This window comes from Puma concolor, chromosome A1 (assembly GCF_028749965.1).
Source record: "Puma concolor isolate L17-30 chromosome A1, mPumCon1.1.hap2, whole genome shotgun sequence".
NCBI classification, from domain to species: domain Eukaryota; kingdom Metazoa; phylum Chordata; class Mammalia; order Carnivora; family Felidae; genus Puma; species Puma concolor.
The window spans coordinates 51,138,780-51,160,282 of record NC_141667.1 but is presented as its reverse complement, the minus strand read 5'-3'; the positions used below and the strand labels follow the sequence as shown (position 1 = coordinate 51,160,282).

General features: G+C 45.2%; 1 protein-coding gene and 1 long non-coding RNA gene across 13 annotated transcripts in view; one reads left to right on the top strand and one right to left on the bottom strand.

The window, feature by feature from the left end:
* Nucleotides 1-3,302: 3,302 nt before the first annotated feature.
* On the bottom strand, nucleotides 3,303-17,986 carry LOC147584155 (uncharacterized). The gene is made up of 3 exons (XR_015250504.1): nucleotides 17,480-17,986; nucleotides 7,308-7,542; nucleotides 3,303-6,372 (listed from the first exon to the last, which is right to left on the bottom strand). It is a non-coding gene; the product is annotated as an uncharacterized LOC147584155 (long non-coding RNA).
* A 598-nt stretch (nucleotides 17,987-18,584) lies between these two features.
* EBF1 (EBF transcription factor 1) overlaps nucleotides 18,585-21,503 on the top strand; it is a 389,133-nt gene continuing 386,214 nt past the window's right edge. For all 12 annotated transcript variants that reach the window (XM_086705112.1, XM_086704851.1, XM_086705046.1 and 9 more), the window contains exons 1-2: nucleotides 18,585-19,024; nucleotides 21,155-21,311. In XM_086705112.1, the coding sequence (XP_086561238.1) occupies nucleotides 18,891-19,024; nucleotides 21,155-21,311 (291 nt within the window). In that variant the 5' untranslated portion in view covers nucleotides 18,585-18,890. The remainder of the gene's footprint in view (nucleotides 19,025-21,154; nucleotides 21,312-21,503) is intronic.

Here is a 21,503-nt window from a genome sequence, read left to right as displayed (position 1 = left end):
TGAAATCATATGGCATTTGTCTTTAACTTATTTTTCTTAGGGTTATATTCTTTAGCTCCATCCATGTCATTCTAAATGGCAAGATTTCATTCTTTTTTATGGCTGAATAGTGTGTGTGTGTATATATATATATATATATATATATATATATATATATAATGGAATATAAATATATACATAATGGAATATATATATATATGTATATGTATCCTGTGATATTCCTTTCTCATGCTGTTCTTGTTAGGTTTTGGTATCAATATTATTTTTAATCTTCAGTATTCATAGTAATTATTCAATTCATTTTCTTCTATTAGTTTGGAAATAATATACTCTAGTTCTACAATTTTCATTGTCACATTATTTATGTGTTGGATTATGTCCACCCCCCTCCCCACCCCCCAATCGTATGGAAGTCCTAACCCCTGCTACCTGTGAGTGTGACCTGATTTGCAAATAGGATCTTGAAGATGTAATCAAGTTAAGATGAAGTCATTAGAGCGGGTGCTGATGCAGTATGGAGGCTGTCTGTACAAGAAGGGGAGACAGAAACTCACAGGAGAGAGGTGGCCATGGGAAGGCAGAGGTGGAGATCGGAGGTACTTGTGCCACAACCCTGGAGCTGCCAAGGAAAGATTCTGAAGGCAAGAGCCTTCAGAGGGTGCTTGGCCCTGCCAACATCTGGATTTGGGACTTCTAGCCTTCAGAACTGGGAGAAAGTAAATTTCTGTTGTTTCCAGCCAGTCAGCATGTGATGGTTTGTTATGGCAGCCCTTCCAATCGAATCCACCTTAGAAATCACAACCTGCATAATTAACGTATCTGAGTCTGGAAGTCATGAGAACCTCCACCCTCTCCTGCACAGACAGCACAAGGAAACTGCACACCAGAACCTTTCATTCCCTTCTCCATTTCCCCTAGTTCAACTCCCATGCTGCTGTTGTCTAATACCTTAAATTAATCCTGTTTCCCCCACCAGAAATTGTCATTACATTTCATGCAGTCTATGCTTATTTTATTCCACCGCATTCTCTACTATCTTTGCTTTGCTAACTTTCTTGCATCTCAGATCTTTTCCCCAGTACCGTTGTCTTTCTGCCTGAAGCACAGCGACAGAGTTCCTGCAGTGAGAACCTGCTGGTGGTAAATCCTCTCAGGTTTAGCTGGGTTTTCACTGGGTGCAGATTTTGTTTGACAATTGGTTTCATTTGATACACCGAAGATACCGGTATACTGTCTTCTGCCTTCCGTTCTTGCTGTGGGGAAAACAGCTAGCTGTTAGGGGCCAGTCTAATTGCCATGCTCTTTCTTAAAGGTAACTTGTGTTTTTTTCTCTGGCTACTTGAGGTTTATCTCTTTGCCTTTGTTCTTTTGCAATTTTACTATCATGCCTCTAGTTGCAGATTTTTTTCGCTCAGCCCCTCACCCTCTCCCTTCCTTCTATTTTATTGATATAGAATTGACTTAAACACTATAAATTTAAGTGTATATATAGCATAATGACTTGGCATTCCTGTGTATCAGGAAGTGGTTTCCACAGTAAGTTTGCTGAACATCCATCTCCTCATATAATTAAAAAAAAATTTTCCTTTGTGATGAGAACTTCTAGGATTTACTCTCTTAGCAGATTAAAGGAAATTATTTTGGGGGGGTTCCCTAGATCTTTTTGATCGTAGATTAATGTGTTTCTTCAGTTCTGGAAAATTCCAGTGATTTTCTCCTCAAACATTTCCTCTGCCTCATTCTCTCTCTCTTTTCCTTCTAAGGCCTTGATCAAATGTATGTTACATTTCTCGCTATATCCTCCTTGTGTCTCACTCTCTCTTTATTTACTATTCTATGTTTCATCCTGGATAGTGTATTCTAATTCATATCCAGTATATTATATTGTATATAATTTATATGGACAATTAAATATAATTTTATACCTAAAACCCTTCTAGTTTATCAGTTCATTACTTCTCCTTATGTTTTATCCAATCTGCTGTTAAGCCCATTCACTGAGTATTTAACATTTGTTATTTTACTATTTATTTATAAAAACTCTGGTTTTCGAATTTGCTGTGACAAATCTTATAGTTTCCTACAATATAATCCATTTTTGATAATATACCTGTTTCCTGCAGATGTTATCAGTTTGTCATTTGTTTCTTTAAGCATGGTAATTTTGGTGGTATTTCAGTCCGCCTGACACTTTTCCAAGTCTGGGCAGGGTGCTGGTATGTTTCTGCTTTCTATTGGTTCTGCTGCTGCATTTTGTTACATTGTGTTTCCTTGTGTTTCTGCTAATCTTTGTTTGCTTGCCTTCCTTCCTTTGTAAAGTTATTTGTAGGGGTAACCAAGGCCTGGCATAGATAGACCTGCCCCTGAGATGCTTTGGGTTTGCTCCGCGAGGTACCTGGGTACACTACCAGCTGGGTATCACCTTACACCGTTTCACAAATTGAGATTACCTGGCCAGCTCAAGCTGTGGGAATCTGAGTGTAAAGCCTCCTGAGGGCCAGTCGGGGGCCCAAAGTCTTCCTGGTTTGGGGCAAGGTGGGATAGGTTTACAGTAACTTTGCCTTGCCGTTGATGATGCATCTCTTTGAAATCCAAGCTTAGTGTCAAGGGGTCTTCTAAAAACTTCCCACCTTGGATGGGCTTTGGGCCCTGACCACGGCTGCCCTCCCATCGTGTAGTCGCCGTGCAGAAGCCGGAGGTAGCAGGAACCAGAAATGCTTTGGGGCATAAGTGCTTTGGTGTCCAATGCTTTACTAATCTCTCTGCTTACAGGCTTTTTGTCAAAAACTGGCCTGGAAACTCCCCACTCTTGCTGCAACATCTCAGTTGTGTTTTTCTTTTACAGGAGATTTAAAAACTTTTTAAACCAGTGGTGGGGGTGGTGAGGGAAGTGTTGATCTGAATGACAGCTGTTGTGATTGGAAAATGAAAGCTCAACGATATTTTTAGTCTCTCCCATCCAGTGGTCTCTCCAGAGCATAGTGAAATTTGAGTGTGCAAGTGCGTGTGAAGGACTATTCACCACACACATGGCCATGGACTAGCACAAAGGAAAATGAAGAGAAAATGAACTTTGTTTAGATTTTTTACCTAATTCCAAGTGTTTAAGACTATGTTTCAAGTCTTTACTAAACATCGGCTCGCACATCTCCAGGCTGTCTGATTTTCACAAATCCTAATGCAAGAAGGTGAGCTTATAGAGTCTTTTTAAGTGTTCACATATTATTTATTGGACATAAAATAGATACATTTCAACAGGTGATTAGATTTGTGACTAGAAGCCTTCAAAGACACACAAAGAATGCACCATTGCTCTTGTTTATTGGGAATGGAGGTTATATTTCATATTTAAAAAACATCAATGTTTTCTCATACATGCCCTTAGGCAAGGTTAATGAAATAGAATCTTTTCATTAAGATGGTTAAAAATAACTGTGGTATTAAGACTACTGTGAAGACTGAACAAACTATATTTTTTAGCCCAAACTATACAATATTTTGGTCTGAAGATGTAAGGATACTATTACTGTCCTAAGCTTACCTATTATGAAGTTTAAAATCCTTCCAAACAATTGCAGGTGCCATCTTTCCTACTGATGTGGCCCACACATTTCAAGTACTGTATGCTTTTCAAAGGGTATAGTCCATCATGCCAGAAAATACTTTCTTTTTCTTACTAATAAAACACACATGCTCATGCCAATCAATTTTAGAGTGTAAATACTGAGTTGATTGTTCTTTATTTTTTGTTTTTAAGTGAAGTAAGAATAATGAGGTAAGAGTAATGGCCATAAAGTACATATCATAGAAATACTGTTCCCTCTCTTTGCGGTTTCCAACAGCGATAATGAAGTCAAAGTAGGCCACTGGGTGGATGTCATGTGGGCATTTTCAGGGCCCAGGGAAGCGGTGTTAAGCAACAAGCACTTCTTTCCTCAGATTGTGCAAGAAGCCGGACAGATTCTGCCCCTTCTGATTCCATAGCCCTTAGATGACCCACCTCAAATTCTAGAGGCTTGAGGTTCTGACTGACCCTTGAGTAGCTGACTCAAGTCATCTTGGGTGAGTCTTCCATATTGGTTTTTCACCTATACTCAAAGGGGGAAAGCATAGCTCTGTTCAGAGTCAGCACAGCAGAGTAGCGAGGGGAGCAATGTGGCCTGAAGGGTTGGCCGAGGATTGAATGTTGACTTCACCACTTACTGCCTTTCGAACTTAGACAAGCTCTCTCACCTCTCTGAACCTCAGTTTCCTCATTTGTTCGAGCAGAATAATGACTATTTCCACTTCACAGACTTGCTGTGAGGAATAAATGAGATCGTAAATGGAAAGCATTTAAATTGGCATTGACATATAAAAATACTCAATAAATGTTTGATATTAATATTCAGACTTGAGAAATATTTTGCACAGGTTTGGTTAACCCACCTGAGGAGAGTAATATTCTTGAGAGAGAGTTTTGAATGTAGTTCAGAAATAATTAAATGCCTTTCTTGATTGAAATAGAAAGGCAATTAAGACAATGAAGCATTTTTCTTTGTGTTATCTAGGACATATTTTTCTCATTTTCCTTGTGTAATGGGAAAATTTGAAATACATACAGAATGGTGGCAAATTACTCATGTTGAGGTTAATTGTTCCCCAACAAATACATGTCAAGTAGGGAAGGTGGATAAGATTCCAGAGGCTTCAGAATCCAAATCTTGATAGTGTGACATTTGGGTTCAGGTGGGCCTAGCTTTTGGATATTGCCAGAATATGACATTGGAAAAGTTCTTTAACCCTTTTGGGTCTCAGGCTCCCTGATTATAAATTAGGAGTAAAGATACCAAATTACACTGACAGGCTACAAAGTAGCTGAGTAATAACCCAAAGCTGACTTTGTAACACATTCCAGAGACTTAATGTAAGACAGAGCAATCTATTTACATACAGTGAACCAAGTAACCAAGCTCTATTCACTTTACCCAAACAAACTGTTTCCCAAACGTGTGTCTTTGGTTATCTGGAAGGCAGCACAAAACAATTCAGATATGCATCTAGGAATTAGGTGGTAGGATGGAGAGAGGTGACAGCAACAACTTGGAATGTCATAAGCGTTGCATGATATGCGTGCTTCATGCATACAATTATTTATCTGATTGTGTTTTAATTGTCTCACTAACACGTATTGGGAAGATTCTATGACAAATGAATAAGCCTGTCTTCAAAGGAATGTAAGGAAGAAGGGGAAATCCAATATTTATAAAAATCCATCTTTGTGACCAGGTATTTTTTCTGTTGATTTGAAACCTCAGGAGCATCCTGAATTAAATCTGGACCTGGCTTCTGTACGTGGAGGGGAAGGAAAAACCGAAGAAAGAGGAAGACCACTCTTGGTAGGTGGTGGCATTCTTGGATTTCTGGTGGCAGACTTAATAAGCAAGGGAACTTACACATGAGGCTCATCTTGGCAGGTAACAAGACAGGTAAATCTCTGCACGTGCCCGCCAGAACCTTAAAAGTTTATATAGAGACCTTAATTGGGTTCAGTCACATATACTGTCCAGATGGTCTCAACAGCACACTGTTCTCTTAAAGCTGCATCTTTGAAAACAGTGCCCACTGTGGAATGCTATGCAAAATGTGCATCTGAAGTGCAGGGGAGGGGAGGAGGAGCCAATTGCCCAGGTTCAGATCATTGGGTCAACCTGAGGTCATGTCCCCTCGATAACCTCCTCCAACAGTATTGGAGTAAGCTAATGCTGAAACAACCCTAGAATCTCAATGACTTAACATAAGAGAAGTTTATTTCTTGCTTGTATAAAGTTTATTTCCCCATGCAGTCATTTAGGGGCCAGAATCCTTCTATGTTGTGATTCTGACATATCCTAGAGCAGGGTCAGCAATCTACGAGTCATGGACCAAATCTGATCTAGAGTTTTTATAAATTTTTTCTTTGTAAATAAAGTTTTATTGAGACACAGCCACACCGATTCATCATGTATCACCTGTGCTTTGTAGCTGCTCTCACACTAAGGTAGTTGCAACAGTCTCATGAATTATAAAATATTGCCTATCAGGATCTTGACAGAAAACCTTTGCTAAGCCTGCCCTAGCATTGGAATATCACCTTGGATTTTCTGATTAGTCCGCAGAAGGGGAGGAAGAGGAGTGCAAGACTGTGTGGGAGGTTTTTATGAACTATATCTGAAAATGGCTTCCATCAATCCCACCTACTTTTCATTCGCCAGAACTCAGTCATATAGCCAAAGCAGCTGCTAGGGATGTTGAGAAATGCAGTCTAGCAATGGCCCAGGAATAAGACATACAGCAGTTCTCCACAGACCAACTCTGCACTAGAGTCTTCTAGTCACTCTTTCCTCTTTGTTCCTAGAAACAAATGTTTAAATACAGTTAAATCATTACAGATAAGTCATTTCAAATGTAGTCTTAAAAAGTTAAGCACAGTTAGACTTATCTGGATAATTACCTTAAAGCTGAATTACTGACACAATGTTCCCAAATTTTAGTTTGTGTTTATTGGTGCCAACAGTGGTTCCTAATCGTCATAGGCTGATAAAAACGGACAGAGGTGGATTTGACACTGAAATGACTCCTTTAAACTTGTCCTACACCATATGAATTAAGGAACACTTTGTGGTAGTTTAAAATAAAAAAGTTTGAAAAGTGGTAGAAGGATTGAGACATTACACAGGGCATAATTATATAGACAGACCACTTCTAAAAGAACCTACTTTATTGAACTCAGAAACAACCATGTGGACATTTAAGTGACAATTTAGTTTCCACAAAACGTTATCCAGCTCATTTTATTATAGTTCATTTATAAATCTTTGGTTTTGTGCAGTTTCTCTTTTTCATGAACTTTGTAATTTGGTTTCATGGTTGTTTAAATGCTATCTGCATAAAGAATGTGGCCCTAGTTTTATGCTTGTGCATATTTAAGTAAGATAGTAAAATTAGTTTAAATAAAAACATGAGAGATCCAGAAGAATATTTTCTTTCTTAAAGATATGTGTATACAGTGCAAGTTTATAGGAGTCCACTCAACAGAGAGAGCTCTCTTTCACAAAACACTTATATTTGAATTAGGAAACTATATCAGTCAGGACAGACTATGCAAAGCTGCCATAACAAAGAAGCCCCAAGTCCTAGTGGTTTAAACCACCTGCGTACATTAAATGTGTTGCATATTGCTAAAGAATTCTGTTCATCGTGATCCTGACAGCAGGACCCAAACCGATGGAGCTGTTCTCAGTAACACCTCTGGTTGAGGGGAGCAAGTACTCTGGGGGTTCTCTTACCTTTAAGGAAATGCTCTGGCTCAATGAAGTCAGATGACCACACTAACTTCAAAGAGAGGGCCATAATCTTTTTTGGGTGTCCAGAGAAGAGAGATACCAGGAATTGGTTGACAGAAGTAAGTAAGGTAGCAGACAGCTTTCTTAATTTCATAGGCAGTGTGGCTCCTGGGTTACAGTCAAGCCCCACTGCTTGCTAGCCACACGCCACGGGCAAATCAAAACCTCAGCTCCTCTTCTGTGAAATAGGGGAGAAATGTCAGTTGGCATGGTTCATTGAGCGGAATCAAGGCAATAACTCTTTGTCAACCATAAATTATTATCCAAATGAAGGTAATAGTATTGTTTCTGGCAATCAGTCATACCACATTAAGAATAAAGAATAATTAGCAATGATTTCACTCCACAGCATTTGTCACGCAATCAATATTTTGTCTCAAAAGTTTCCTGAAAATTCACAAGAAATTTCCTTAGGTAGTCTGATAATGAAACCTGAAGAAAATACCTCTCAAAGAGAAAGAAAGAAAAAGATAAAGAAAAAAAGACAGAAGAAGAAAAAGAAAAGAAAAATTTCCCTCTTGACTAGAAAGTGACAGGCCATTTTACATGGCCCCAAATCTATATGGCCCACTCTTCTGGCAGATTCCAACATTAAAAACATTTGAGGTGGAAGAGAAGAAGCACCATCTATCTTGCCCAAGAAGCAGTTGTTTTAAGTTGGGCTCAGCATGAAAAAATTTAAAATGTTTCACAAAATAATGCTGAGGATAGGAACACAAGAAGATTCTATACTGTAGCATGGACTCCTGAAACTGATAATCACCCGAATATCTCAGAATTCCAGCTGATTAGAACTGGATGGCATCCTGAAGATTATCTGGTCTCCTACTCTTATTTTCCAGATGACGAAAGCAAGGTCTAGAAAAGTTAAATAACTTGCCATAGGTCATGTTCCTTAAATACAAGTTGATTAGCCAAATATTTTTCCCCTTCACTATCCTGAAATTACGGACCGAAGGAAATTAAACACTGAAGGAAGACATGTTTCTCTGTCCCCTCATATAATCGCTGACAAAATCTCTTTGAATCACAGCCTATGGCACACCCTTCATTGTGAATATGCAAGCAGGCAGCAAGCCCCCAAGAAATTCCTGTGGAGATCTAGCAATGACTCTGAGATTCATTTTCAGTGCTTCTAAAATTCAGTTGTTGTGGGGGCGCCTGGGTGGCGCAGTCGGTTAAGCATCCGACTTCAGCCAGGTCACGATCTCGCGGTCTGTGAGTTCGAGCCCCGCGTCAGGCTCTGGGCTGATGGCTCAGAGCCTGGAGCCTGTTTCCGATTCTGTGTCTCCCTCTCTCTCTGCCCCTCCCCCGTTCATGTTCTGTCTCTCTCTGTCCCAAAAATAAATAAACGTTGAATAAAAAAATTAAAAAAATAAAATAAAATAAAATTCAGTTGTTGTTTTCCATTTCAGAGTTTTCTAAATGATGTTTTGACCCATAGGAGATGAATGAATTGAGTAAGAAAACGAGATACAGGCTTCTAACTGAATAATTGCATTATCTGATTATTTAATTAGATGTGGAAGTCTTACACTCTAAGAGAAGAATTTCCACATTGTCCACAAAAAAAAGGAAGAAAGAAAAAGAAAGAAGGAAAGAGAGAGAAGGAGGAAACGAGGGAGGGAGGGAGGAAGGAAAAAAGAAAAAAAGGAAGGAAGAAAAAGAAATGTGAGCTTCCTTCCTAGGCGTATTAGTCAGGAAAGGCTCAGTTATGCTGCCATAAAAAATCTCTGGGACTTATAGTAACAAAAGATTATTTCACATTCGTGTTAAATGTTCACTGTGGGTTGGAGAGGTCTCCACTCCACATTATCTTTGCAAAGAGTGGCAGGCTGAAGGAAACTCCATCTGGAGGGTCACTGGAGGCTGTGGCATGGGGAAGGTGAATTGGCGAATTGCACATTGGATCTTAAAGCTTTTGCCTCTAAATAGCACATATTACTGATAATTCTAAATTTATCAAAGCAAACAATAGGGTTGCATCTAAATGCAGAAGAATCAGAATACTCTACTCCTACTGTGCACCTGGAAGTAGGGAAGCCATAATTTTAGTGAACATCGCTAATGCAGACCATTCTAGAAATAAAGAAGAAAAGAAAACAGAATAGACATGCTCCCTTCCCAAACTGTCAAGAAGACAGAGTCTCGCACAGTCAATACGAATCAAATCCCCAATCAAGGATAATAAAATACCTGGCAGCTATACAATAAAATCTCTTAACACATTAATTTGTTGCTGATAAAGTTTCCTGAATTTGTTTCTTCATCTTCATACAAGAGTATTGCATAGAATGAGAAGCAGGTACAAATGAACTAAAATAAATTGGGGTTGGGATAAAGTTTCTGGAAATGCGCTGTGGGCCAGCTAAATGGGGAGACACACTTGTGCCTTTTGTGGATTTTATCAGGCTCTTTTTGTTTCTTTATGACATAACTGTACTGGTCAATAGTCTTCCAAAAGAATTTGATAGTAGGAAAGTTATAGCCTGATCAGACAGAAAAGTTCATTTTCGCTTAGATGCTAATAGTAGTAATTATCTAATGAGTCACTCTGAAAAGAGACCCTGAACCTCTAAAACTTAGCCTTTTTGGGAAATGTCTGAAAGTCTGGGATATGTTTAGACAACCGTCATTTCTTTTTTATTTGGGGACAATCATTTGCTTAGATACATATTTTTAAACTTTTAGTGTATCACTAGCAGCAAAGTGTTTCAAGTGGGAAAAACTCAAACTAGCTCAGAATGTCCCCTAAATTAAAAAATAGGGTTTTGTACTTTCCAGAATAATAAGCACTTTTATAGTCTTTCTTTAAATCTTTCTTGGTAAAAAGCTACAAAGCAGGAGGAAAGGGTGAGAGTCAAAGCCTGCTGATTTACTGTTTAATTATATCTTTCCCCCCTGCCCCTTAAAATTTTATAACAGAGCAGGGTTAACATTAACACCCCAACCACAATAAACTAAACATATTTTATTACATATTTTATGTCCATGATGAAAATGAAGATATAATAGTGAGATAATTTTATATAGAGGTATGGTGAATTCTATGTGGCTAGGGGTAAGTCAATTTTGTGTTCTGTGCTTTAGTTTTTAAAACTCTCATTAATAATTATATTAATAGCACACTTTTGCTGAGTGTTGATTACAGTACAAGGGGCTATATCAAGTACCTCACATTTTCCCCTCATTTAATACTCACAGAAAACCTACTTTTAAAAATGAAGAATTGAGGATGAAGTGACTCGACCAAGGTCACTTAGCTAGTTAGTAGTGGAATACTCTTTTGGGATAAATCATTGTGGTAACACTTCAATCAAGGTATCTGGTAAGTGCAGTGTTTTTCTAGCCCAACTCTCTTGGAGAAGAAAAGATTTGTATTGGCAGTGGTTCATTTATTCATAAACATATGAATGTCCACTCTGTGCCTGGTCCTCTCTTAAAGCCTGTGGATATAGAGCTGAATAAGTCTGTGAGGCACAGATGTTAAGAAAAGAGGTTAAGAAAAATCAGACAGACAGACTTGGGTTGGGTTCTGCAATACAACCTTAGACAGGAACTCTCTGGCCTCATCTGAAAACTGGGAAATTATATTGGTGCTTACTTCACGGTTTTGCTGGGAAAATTAAACGCGGTAATAATGAATAAAATGCTTAGCATAGCACATTGCATAAGATGCTCCATAGTGCGTTCAGTTAATACCAGGTTTTACTGTTATTATTGTTGCTATAAACAAAATAGTGACTGTAGGTGAGCTCCTTGATTGTGGAGGGGAAAGAGATGTTTAAACAATATTTTCTGTCCAATGTGATATAAGCACCAGGGAAATCAGGGAAAGAAAGGCACGAATGACTTCCTAGAAGGGGTCTGGAAAGGTTTTATGAAAGAGGTGAACTCTGTGTTAGTGATTTTAAAGAGAGCAGAATTTCTCCAGGTGGAGACCGGGTATAGGCATTCCGGTCGTGTACAAAGCTGCTTAGCAAGGCATGTTGGGGGGATCTCAAGGCTCCAGCCACGTGGGCCGTTCTAGACAGGGAAAGAGGACCGGCGAAAGCGAATGGAAAACCCACCAGTACTGGGAATTTGGGTGGCGGTGACCGGAGGGAGGCTGGGGGATCGCGAGGTGGCGCTGTGGCTCCACGTAAGGGAAGATTCCGGTGTCTGCGGGTAACCCGCACGCCCAGGGCGGCGCCGGAGAGGCGGGGCAGGGCGGTCTAGGTGGGCTTGGCACTATCTTCATACAGCCACCAAATAATGACGGTGATAAAGATAATAAAATCATAAGCAAATAACCCGGAAGCGGTCTCCTTTAGGACACAAGGTATTAATAATTAGAAACTGTCCGCGAGGAACAATTAAGAGCTCCCGAACTGCCCAGCAGGGATCATTTCGAGCGCAGTCCTGGTAATTGGTGGGTCCCAGTGGGAATCCGCCTGGCCGGGCCGGAGCCGAGCTGGGGGCTGACCCACGGCCTCCGGGCCAGTCCCGAGCCCGGTAGGCGGCTTCCGGCTGCCTGCGGGCCGAAGGAGCGGCAGTTTCGACTCTTGCCATGGGGTGCTCAGTCCGCGATTCCTGCCTGCGCCTTTCCTTCCACGCGACCGGAGGTTTCGGGGACTTCTTCGCTGGGCTTCACATGCACACATGGACAAACGAACCACGTGTGAGCTCAGGCTTACACACAAGTGTACGTTGCTCTTAAACACGTACGGACTTCTGCACACGCACACTCACATGAGACACGTGTCTACATGTAACACATGCACACACTTTACACGTGCACACGTGTACTCAACGCTTATGCGCAACAATCCTTCTCAAGCACAAGCGTCCACATGCACCCAAGTGCGCGCTGTCACTCACTGGTACACACTTGTGCTACACAGGCCCATAAAAATGCAGCCACTCTTCGTTTATACAAACGTATTTGCACACTCACATCACACTCACCTCGCATCTCGGTGGCCAACAAAGACCTCTAAGGGCCGAGCGGTGCGTAAATATCTAATGAATTGTGCTTCAAAGAAAAAAACTTTTTGTGACCCAGGCATCTCGAGCTTCTCTGCTAAACTCCCCCCTTCCTTCTACTTTCTCCTAAGCAAACAGGCTTCCCTCCCTTCGCCTCCAAATTCTCGCAGGCCTGTTTCTTTTCTTTTCTTTCTTTCTTTCTTTTCTTTTTTTTTTTTTTTTTTTTTTTTTTTTTTTTTTTTTACGTTTGCACTACTGAAGAGATGCTAATGTCTAAACAGCCAGGAAGTTCTCTTCCCGCACCCTGGAGCCTCTTTTCGCCGCCGAGGGAGCGGGGGCCCTTCGCAGATCAGACTCCAATCAAGCAGGTTGGAGGACTGTGGGAGAAGGGCTAAAGGTAGGGCATAGTCGCGCTTCAGGACAGTCTCGGATTAGGAGATCTTTTCCGGCGGGTCCCCAACTGTACTCTGCCAGCTCAAAATAATTTTAGTTTTTAGTTTTCTGTGGTCATGCCAAGGCTATATGGTCTTCCTCAATTAAAGTGCATCCGCAGGTGTCCACATTTCTGCCCTCTATTGGACTTCGCAGGCATCCCCCAAAACTTGTTCAGTCTATATCAATTAGACCACGCTGCACGCGCCCGAAGCTCTGACACCTCAGCTAGGACCCGGAGTTGCGACTGACTGAAGGTCACACAGCAAATGTGGCAGATCCAGGGCTGGAGTTAGCGCCACCCTGGCGTGCCCTGTCTAGGACTGCCGGGAGAGACGCGTGACGGTATCTGCCAGCGGGAATGCGCATCCAGTCCACGAATTAGAACTTTTCAGAACCGTTTTCCCCTCCTATCTCCCTTCCGCTGCCTGCCCTGGGGCAACTTGCGCCCTTGCTCCTCTGTCATCCGGGATACCCAGGGGATCTGGGAGCTTTGTGGCAGAGGCGTGGCGGGGGTCGGGGAGCCAGGGGAAGCACCAATGCAAATGTAAGGATAATGCGCCGCCGTTGGATGGATGGTTTGGATCCTAGGTTAAGGTCACAGACTGGGGAAATTTCTGCTCGGAGACTTTATTTGCAGTGAGGCGGTGGACAGGTTGTTTCATTTCAATCACAAGCCTTCAGTTTCCTCACCTGTAAATGGGGGCGATCTTACCTGCCTTCTTTGTCTTGTGGGAATTCAGTGAGTTTCTGCCCGTAAAGCCTTCAACAAATGGTGTCTATTATTATCTAGGGACCGCCCCAGGGGAAACCCGACAGTCCGCAGGGTGGATCCGGGAAAGGTTTGTTCGAACTCCTTGCCTCAAGCTTTTGTCCTAGGTGTCTGTGGGTGTCTTTGTCCCGTTCTGGGCCTCAGTTTCCCTGCCTGTACTATGAGGAGACGCGCGTTCCCAGGTACTGGAAAAGTTAGAGTCGGCAAGCACACCGGGCCACCGCTGCAACAACTTTGGGGATCTGAAAGAGGAATCTGGGTCCGAGGGAATGCCCCTTCCCCTTGCCGCTTGCCAGAGGCCGCTGAGAGCAAGGAGGTGGGACAGGCGGATTTCCGGTGGAAACGTGGCCTGCTGCTCTTATACGTACTCCGAGGGCAGCAGGTAAAGGTCTTAGAGGGGCAGCGTCAGGGTTTCGCGCGCGGGTGGCGGGGCCTTTCCCGCCGGCATCTGGGCTCAGCTCAGGAGCACCTCTCCCCTCCAGGCTGCGTCCCGCTCTGGCTCTCACATTCCTAGCGACCCGCGCCGCCACCCACTCCTCCTGTGGGCAGCGCTTTGGCACCTGCTCACTGCGGCCGCAACTCCAGACCGCCAGTGGACACTTTCAGAGCGGCCGTTGGCGGAGGGACTTTGAGCCTTTGGCCTTCATCGCCGCACTTTCCCTTTCCCTTCTTTCCAACACCGAAGGAGGCGTCTTTTCTCCTCTCTCACTCTAAGCGGTCTCTTACTAGCCGCCAAAAGAAGGGGGCATTTCCCAGGGCTGGCGGCCCTTCTGGGGGCGCGTCTTGCTAAGGGAGACGCAGATAGAAGGAATTTTCTAAGTGACAGGTCCCAAGTCTGGCCTCCTGGGGGCGGACGAGCAGAAAAGATTCCCTCTTTCCCCGGGACGTCCCGCTAGTCCCAGTTTGGCTGTATTTATCTCGTCTCTACTCTTTTTGGGTTAGAGAAGGGACGTGTGTGTTCTCACCTGCACCCCCTGGAAGTTATGGAGGCAACTCGTGTCCTTCGGGAAAGGGGATTGATTTCCCTCTGACTTAACAGGGTTGGGATAGCCGAGAGTGAGAAAGTTTCAAAGTTCGGGGTGGAATGGGGGGTCTTGCTCACTGGGCCTGAGCTTCCTGCAGCGCTGGGAGACCCTGAGGCATGGGTAGCCCTGTCTACTGTTTAGAGCAATCAAGGGGGAGGGCGTGGACGTTAACCCTCACTTAGGAAGAAACTCTGAGAAGCTCAGCGGGACACTTCACTCCAGGGGAAATATCAAGCCTTTTCACCTGCTTCTTCCACATATAAGTCCATTTTGCTGTATATTTTTCTTATGCCCAGCTTTGCCCGCTCCTTGCTTTTTTCTTCTCTAATTCTGTAGGTCTGGACAGGGCCTGAAAATCTGCATTTCTACCTCCTCCCCCATATGATTAGACTGATGAGGGGGATTTAGGGATTACTGTTATAAGCTAACCTAAAGTCATATCACATATATTCTATAACTCCTGGGCAATGCTATACACACAAGTATTTTTCTTCACAGAAGTGGCTATAATATAAGAAAAGATGAAGTCAGTCTCAGTACATACTTTATAGTACCCCTTCTCCACACACATGCTTGGTCTTCTGGAGGTGGTGCTTCACAGGAGGGAAGATTGACAAGTGTTTAAGGAATTTTTCAAAGTTTAAAATTACAATTGCTAGTTGAATATTCACCAGAGGAAATCCACGAAAACCTACTAGTCGGCTGGCCTGGTGGGTGTTGTTCCCAGTTTCCTATCACCCTCTATATCTCTTTCTACCTTCTCTTTAACTTCCTTCCTACTTAATCATTTATTACTGGGCGAGAAAAGCCAGTTTAAAAGCACCAGAACACTCAGAAGAAATGCTATGAATACATTCTGCTTGATTAAAAGAAAGTCATTCGCCATCCCAGGTGAGGTATCTGCTGTTTCTGAACAGCCAAAAGGAATTAGTCTTATCAAAAGATTCTTGCCCTTTTTTTGTTTTACCTCTTCCTGTGGCCTGGCAGATGTGGAAATTGCCTCCTTCTTATTTAGTTTCTAGAGGTTACCTACTCTGGGGCAGAAGTTGGGCTGCTGACATTTTCTTTCTCTGCGCCGATTCCTCTTTTGAAACAGGCACCTTCAGGCCCCTCAACAAGCACATAATCTTCAGAGTGCTTCTAGATTCTGCTTGACCCCTTAGAAATCCATCTGTTGTGTGCTTCACACTGATCCTGGTCCTCATAGTGGCTGTATCTCCCCTTTTCCCGGCACTTTTGCTGCTTTCCTTTGGCAGCGACCTGATCCCTATTACACTGTGTGTTCCCCCTCACTGGGGAATGTACTTTACCAGACTCAACTTGGAGTCCTGAATACAGTTCACTGGAGAGTAAAAGTGGAGGTTCAGGCAATTAAGGAGAGGGAAGCTTGAGTCTTTAGCTCTGGCTATCTGGAACTCATTGATAGAAGGGTGGCCTCTGTTTCCTGGTTCCCCTTCCTTGAAGGATACCCTCAGAGAAGGCAGGGGATAGTCCAGGCAGGGGAAGGGATTGGCTCTGGGGGACTCATTGGACTTTGGAGGTTAAGCTTGGATCTTTGGGAAGTTTTCAGCAGGCCCAGTTTTAATTGTGCGTTTCAATTCTGTAGAGATGGAGAAAGTCCCCTCCTCCTTTCCCCTGCCCACAAAGTTATAACCCTTTCAGTCTCTCCACCAACATAACCATCCTGAACATGTGCTGTGTGTCAGGAACTCTGGTAGATGTTACGTAGATCCTGATGGACCAGACACATGTCTTCAGGAGTGTCTTGGTGGAGACTGAATTAATTATTAATTTTTGCCAGAGACAAAGTGCTCTCAGCACATTAGTGGTCCAGATTAAATGGTATGGGAGCAGGGCACGCTTTGTGCACAAAGATAAAGTAGTGTTTGAGGATAGTGGCCGTGTACTCACGGACCTGAAACACAGTCCTTTTTTTCTGGTTTAGGAACTGGGAAGTGGTTTTCACTTTCCTGCTCTGCCAAGAGCACAAAGCGTAATTTTTGCCTGTCTCCATCCATTCAACATGGGCGTGTGTACTGTTCCGTCACTGACCCCATGAGCTTCCTAAATCAAAGGGCCAAGGAAGGCCAGCAGAAAGGGGACCTGGATTTCTGGCAGAGAACTCCCCCCAAGGAGTCCTTAGCAGATTTGGCTGCAGTCAGGGAGTTCCTCTGAGGGCAATGAAACAGAAGTTCACCATGTGCTTATTAGAGGTTACGACCTGCTAAAAATGATGGGGCACATTACCCGGAAACTTCTAGCTATTTTCTTTGCCACTTACATGCATATATACAGAAAGGTCTGAGGTAGGAGACCATTTCTCCCTCCCTCTCTCCTAGCCTCCCCCCCCCCCCAGTCCCCTCCTTTTTAACTCAATCTCTCACTTTCTGGACAACTGGCAGGGGCAGAAGTTGGGGTGGGTTTGTTCAAGTCCCCCTTTTAAACTGAAAGAATGAGGAAGACAGAAATCCTACATGAAATAACCAATCAATCAGAGACGTTGTTGCTCTGGTAAATACACTAAAGAAAAAAAAAAATACTTTGGGGCGAGGGTAAGGGGTTGGGAAATGAATCTGAGTAAATTTTAGAATGCATCCTGATACAACTCTAGTGAGAGCATTCATTCCACCGTTTACACATCCCGCGGATTACTCGACATAAGTGAGCTTATGGGGACGGTGCCTTAACACCCGCGGCCTCGAAGCTAGCATCAGAACGAGAACCATTTCAGAGGCCAGACAACGGACAGAGTCCGGGTCCCCCTACTCCATGAGGGACCCACAGAGCCTCACTAACCGAGACCCAGGGTCCACCCACTTCTCCCAGCGTGGAGAAAAGTGCCCTCCGCGATCTCCCGCCCCGACCTCGAGCACCCATTTTTCCACCCCACCACCCCCTCCTCAAAGCGAAGAGGTGGGCACCTGGGACGCGCTTCCTGCTTTTTCTGCCCGGGCTCTCCCGTCTCCTCCACTTTTGCCCCCGACGTCCCAGAACAGCGGAGCAGGACGCAGCATCGGCCCTGGGAGGGCGCAGCCTGTGAACCGCGAGCGCGCTCAGGGCGTGGCGAGGATGCTAAAAGGACCGCAACGACCAGGATGCAGACCCCAGTTCAAATCCCTGAGAAAAATATCGCCCTTCCCTTCCGTCTGTTTCCCCTCTCCAGCCCGGCTCTGCCCAGCTGTGCCCAGCTCCTTCCCAGCACAGACGCTGGTGCTCAGCGATCCTTCGCTCGCCACTTTGCGAGGAACTTTGGCTAGCTCCCCTGCGCCACCCGGAGAGGGATGTTAATGAGGGAGCGTGGCCCAGCGCGGCGAGCCAGAAGGCTTCTTAAGCCGCGATTGGCTGCAGCTTGGCGGAAGGATGGCGTTATGCAAATGAAGGGGCGGGGCCGTGAGGCGCGAGCCCCGCCTCCTCCCTTTGGGGTTAGTGTGCCTGTGTTTAGCTCTGGGGAGAGTCAAACTGGATTCCATAGGGAAAGCCTGCAAATCACTTCTATTTTAGCAAGGAGAAAACAGAATCTCCATCCAGCAGGGTCCACCCCTCTCTCTTTCTCCCTCTCCTCTCTCTCTTTCTCTTTCTCTCTCTGTCTTTCCCTGCCCCCCTTCCTCTTTCCCTCTCTCTCCCCCCTTCCCCCCACCCCACTCTCCCTCTCTGGTGTATCTGTCTACGGCAACCAGCGTCCTCATCTAAACGCACTGAAAGGAAAGAAACATCTTTGGTTGGGAGAGAAGGAGGAAAAAAAAGAGAGAGAGAGGAAAAAACTTGCCTGGTTGTGGAAAATGACACTTGAAGTAGCAAAGCCGGCAGCGCGAGTTGAGTCTATTGTTTCTTAAATTGCCATCAGGGCTTTTTTTTTCTTCCTGCTTCTTCAAGTGAAGGGTACCTCTACAAAAGGAAACTCCAGCCCCTCCTGTCCTCCACCGGCCTGTGATCATTACAAAAAAAAAAAAAAAAAAAAAAAAAAAAAAAAAAAAAAAAAGAAAAAAAAAAAAAGAAAAAAAAAAGCACCCAAACCAAAAATTAACCAACCAAACAACCCCCAACAGCCAAGCATACATCTCTATTTTTTTTATTTTGGTCTTTTCGTTGGATTTTCCCTTCTTTTTTTTTTTTCTCTCCTTTTTTTTCGTGTTATCGCTCAGTTTTGAGCGAAGGTTTACATTTTTAAAAAATTTGCTTTCCAGCCCGCCTTGATCTTCTAGCGCGAGTTCATCGTCTCAAAAAAAAAAAAAATCTCTGGCTGGCGTTTTTCTTTCCTTTTTTTTTTTTTTTTTTTTTTTTTTTCAATATTTTCAAGGGGGAGGAGATTTTCCACAAGAAAAGGTTGTTTTCATGTTTGGGATTCAGGAAAGCATCCAACGGAGTGGAAGCAGCATGAAGGAAGAGCCGCTGGGCAGCGGCATGAACGCGGTGCGGACGTGGATGCAGGGCGCCGGGGTGCTGGACGCCAACACGGCGGCGCAGAGGTGGGTACCGCTCGGGGACCGCGGCCGGGGAGGCGAGCCGCAAGCAGAAGAGCCGGGAGGCGGTGGCTGCGGCCGCCGCGGGGCCCGGCCGCGCTCTTGAGTCCGTCGCTCGGCTCGGCTCGCCTCCGGGGCTCCGCGCTCCCGGGCCGCGCTGCCTTGGTCGCCTGCGGCCGGAGAGCCGGGAGCTGCCTGCGAGAAGCCCACGCTTTGCCGGCACTTTTCCCTGCTTCGCCTGTGACTGTTTTCATTTCGTTTTAAGCCAGAAGAGGCGTCTCATCAGCACGATGTTGGATATCTGTGTTTTTTTATGTGATTGCTCTTTCTTTCCCGGCCGGTTGTCTCCTCTTTCTTTTTCTTTCTTTCTTTCTTTCTTCCTTCTTTTCTTTTCTCTTTCTTTTCTTTTCTTTCTCTTTTCTATCTTTTCTTCCTTTCTTTCCTGCCTTTTTTCTTTCTTTCTTTCTTCTTTTCTTTCTTCCCTCCTTTCTAAACTTTTTTCCTTCTTTCTTTTCCTTCCTTCCTCTTTTTCTTAACTCGTTTTTCCCCTCCCTTCCCTTTTTCTTTTCTTCCTTCTTCACTTCTTTTCCTTTTTCCCTTTCCTTTCCCCCTTACCTCTCTTCCTTCTTTCCGTCCTCCCTTTCTTCATTCTTTCCTTCCTCTTCTTTCTTCATTCCTCCCTCCTCTCTCCTCTTCTCATTCCCTTACCTCCCTTTCTCTCCTATTTTCTCTCTCCATGTATCCCCAGAACCTTCTTTTAGTTCTCTGGTCTTGTTCTCTCTCCCTCTCTCTATCTTTCTGCTTTTCTCAGTCCACCGGTAGAACGGCGGCTCCCAACTTTGATTCTGACATTTCCTGAAAGTCTTCCCCACCCTCTGTCACCACGGCCCCTTCCAGCCTCTCTCCCACTCTCAGCTCCTGGGATGCTAGACTGTGTGACTTGGAGGCACTTCCCTTGGAGACTGACCTGGGGGAACTTTTCTGGGCACTCTTATCAACCTTTCCGAGGACGCCTGGTCCCAAGTGAGAAATGGCCTTTTTTTCCCAGACCACCAGCTGGGCTTGGGGGAGTAGGAGATTTGGCTGCCCCAGGCCCTGTCGGACTCCGAGAGGGCGAGGGCGGAAGGGGAAAAAGGAAGATGACTAATTACCTCATCCTCATCTTCACGGGGCAGGGGACAAGTGTCTGCAACACTGTTCCCATCCCCGTTGAGTACAAGGATGGGGGTGGTTAGCAGTGAGAGTGAGTTGGGTAACTGGGCTGGAAGCGAAAGAGTGTGTGTGTGTGTGTGTGTGTGTGTGTGTGTGTGAGCGCGCCCTTGTGTTGGGCAGGCCGGGCTGTCAGTGGCCTCCCGCGCCCCTGGCACCCGAGCCTCCTGTCCCCCCGCGGGCGCGCTCAGCCGGCACCCCTGGTCCATAGGATTTCTGGAATGAGTGTGAGGGTTTTTGTGGAACAGCGAAACTTTGTCAGGACAGGTCTTTTAAACCAGCTCCCTGTTCCACAGCAACCACCCTTGACAGCTCTGAGTTGACCCCCTCAGATCCTTTTTCTCACATGCCTTATTTGGGGAGGGGGCGTGCGGTGTCCAGAGGCCCGGCGCCCGTGCCTGGCGGGGGCACGCGAGGTTTCCTGGAGGATGGCTGCGGCTTCATGAAACTGAGCCTGTTCCCCATCCATCCTCACCTGCCCTTGAGGCTGAGGCGGGAGATTCGTGGGGGTGGCGGGCACCAATTCCCATGCCTCCCTCTCTCCAAGTTGTAAACTACCAGCTGTGTTCCACGAACGCGGGTTCACTGCATCCACCTCCACTTTTCCTTCCCACGTAGCGCGCGTCAGGTCAGAGTAAAGGCTTGCAGGGTTTTATCTCCTGCCCAAAACCCTAACAAAACTTTCATGGCTCTTCGGCGAGTTCGGGGGGCGCGCCGTGTGCTTGGCGGGAGGACTGGACACGCGAGAGCACGCATGTCCCGTCGCCGGGTGGGCCCCGGGCGCCGGAGGGGGCGTGTAGGGCGCCCACTAGGTGTTCTGGGGGTAGACGAGGTTGGTGCGTGAGGGCTCGCGCGTGTGTAAAGGGTGACAAAGGGTCGCGCGTCGGTGTCCCGCTTAGCCGTCTAACTCTGCGTCTTTGGCCGCAGCGGGGTGGGTCTGGCCCGGGCTCACTTTGAGAAGCAGCCGCCTTCCAATCTGCGGAAATCCAACTTCTTCCACTTCGTCCTGGCCCTCTACGACAGACAGGGCCAGCCCGTGGAGATCGAGAGGACAGCCTTTGTTGGGTTCGTGGAGAAGGAAAAAGTAAGTGGGCGCAGCGCCGCTGCCCCTCGCCCCCGACCGGGGAGCAGGCCCAGCCGCTTCGGGAGGCGCGCTCCTCGGCGAGTGCAAAGCATCCATAACACACTCCTGAGCGGGGTCCCCCAAGCCACTTCCCGTCCTGGGCGAACCCGGGCTCCTCATCCATGAGGTTCTGCTCCAAAAAGTTCGCGTGGA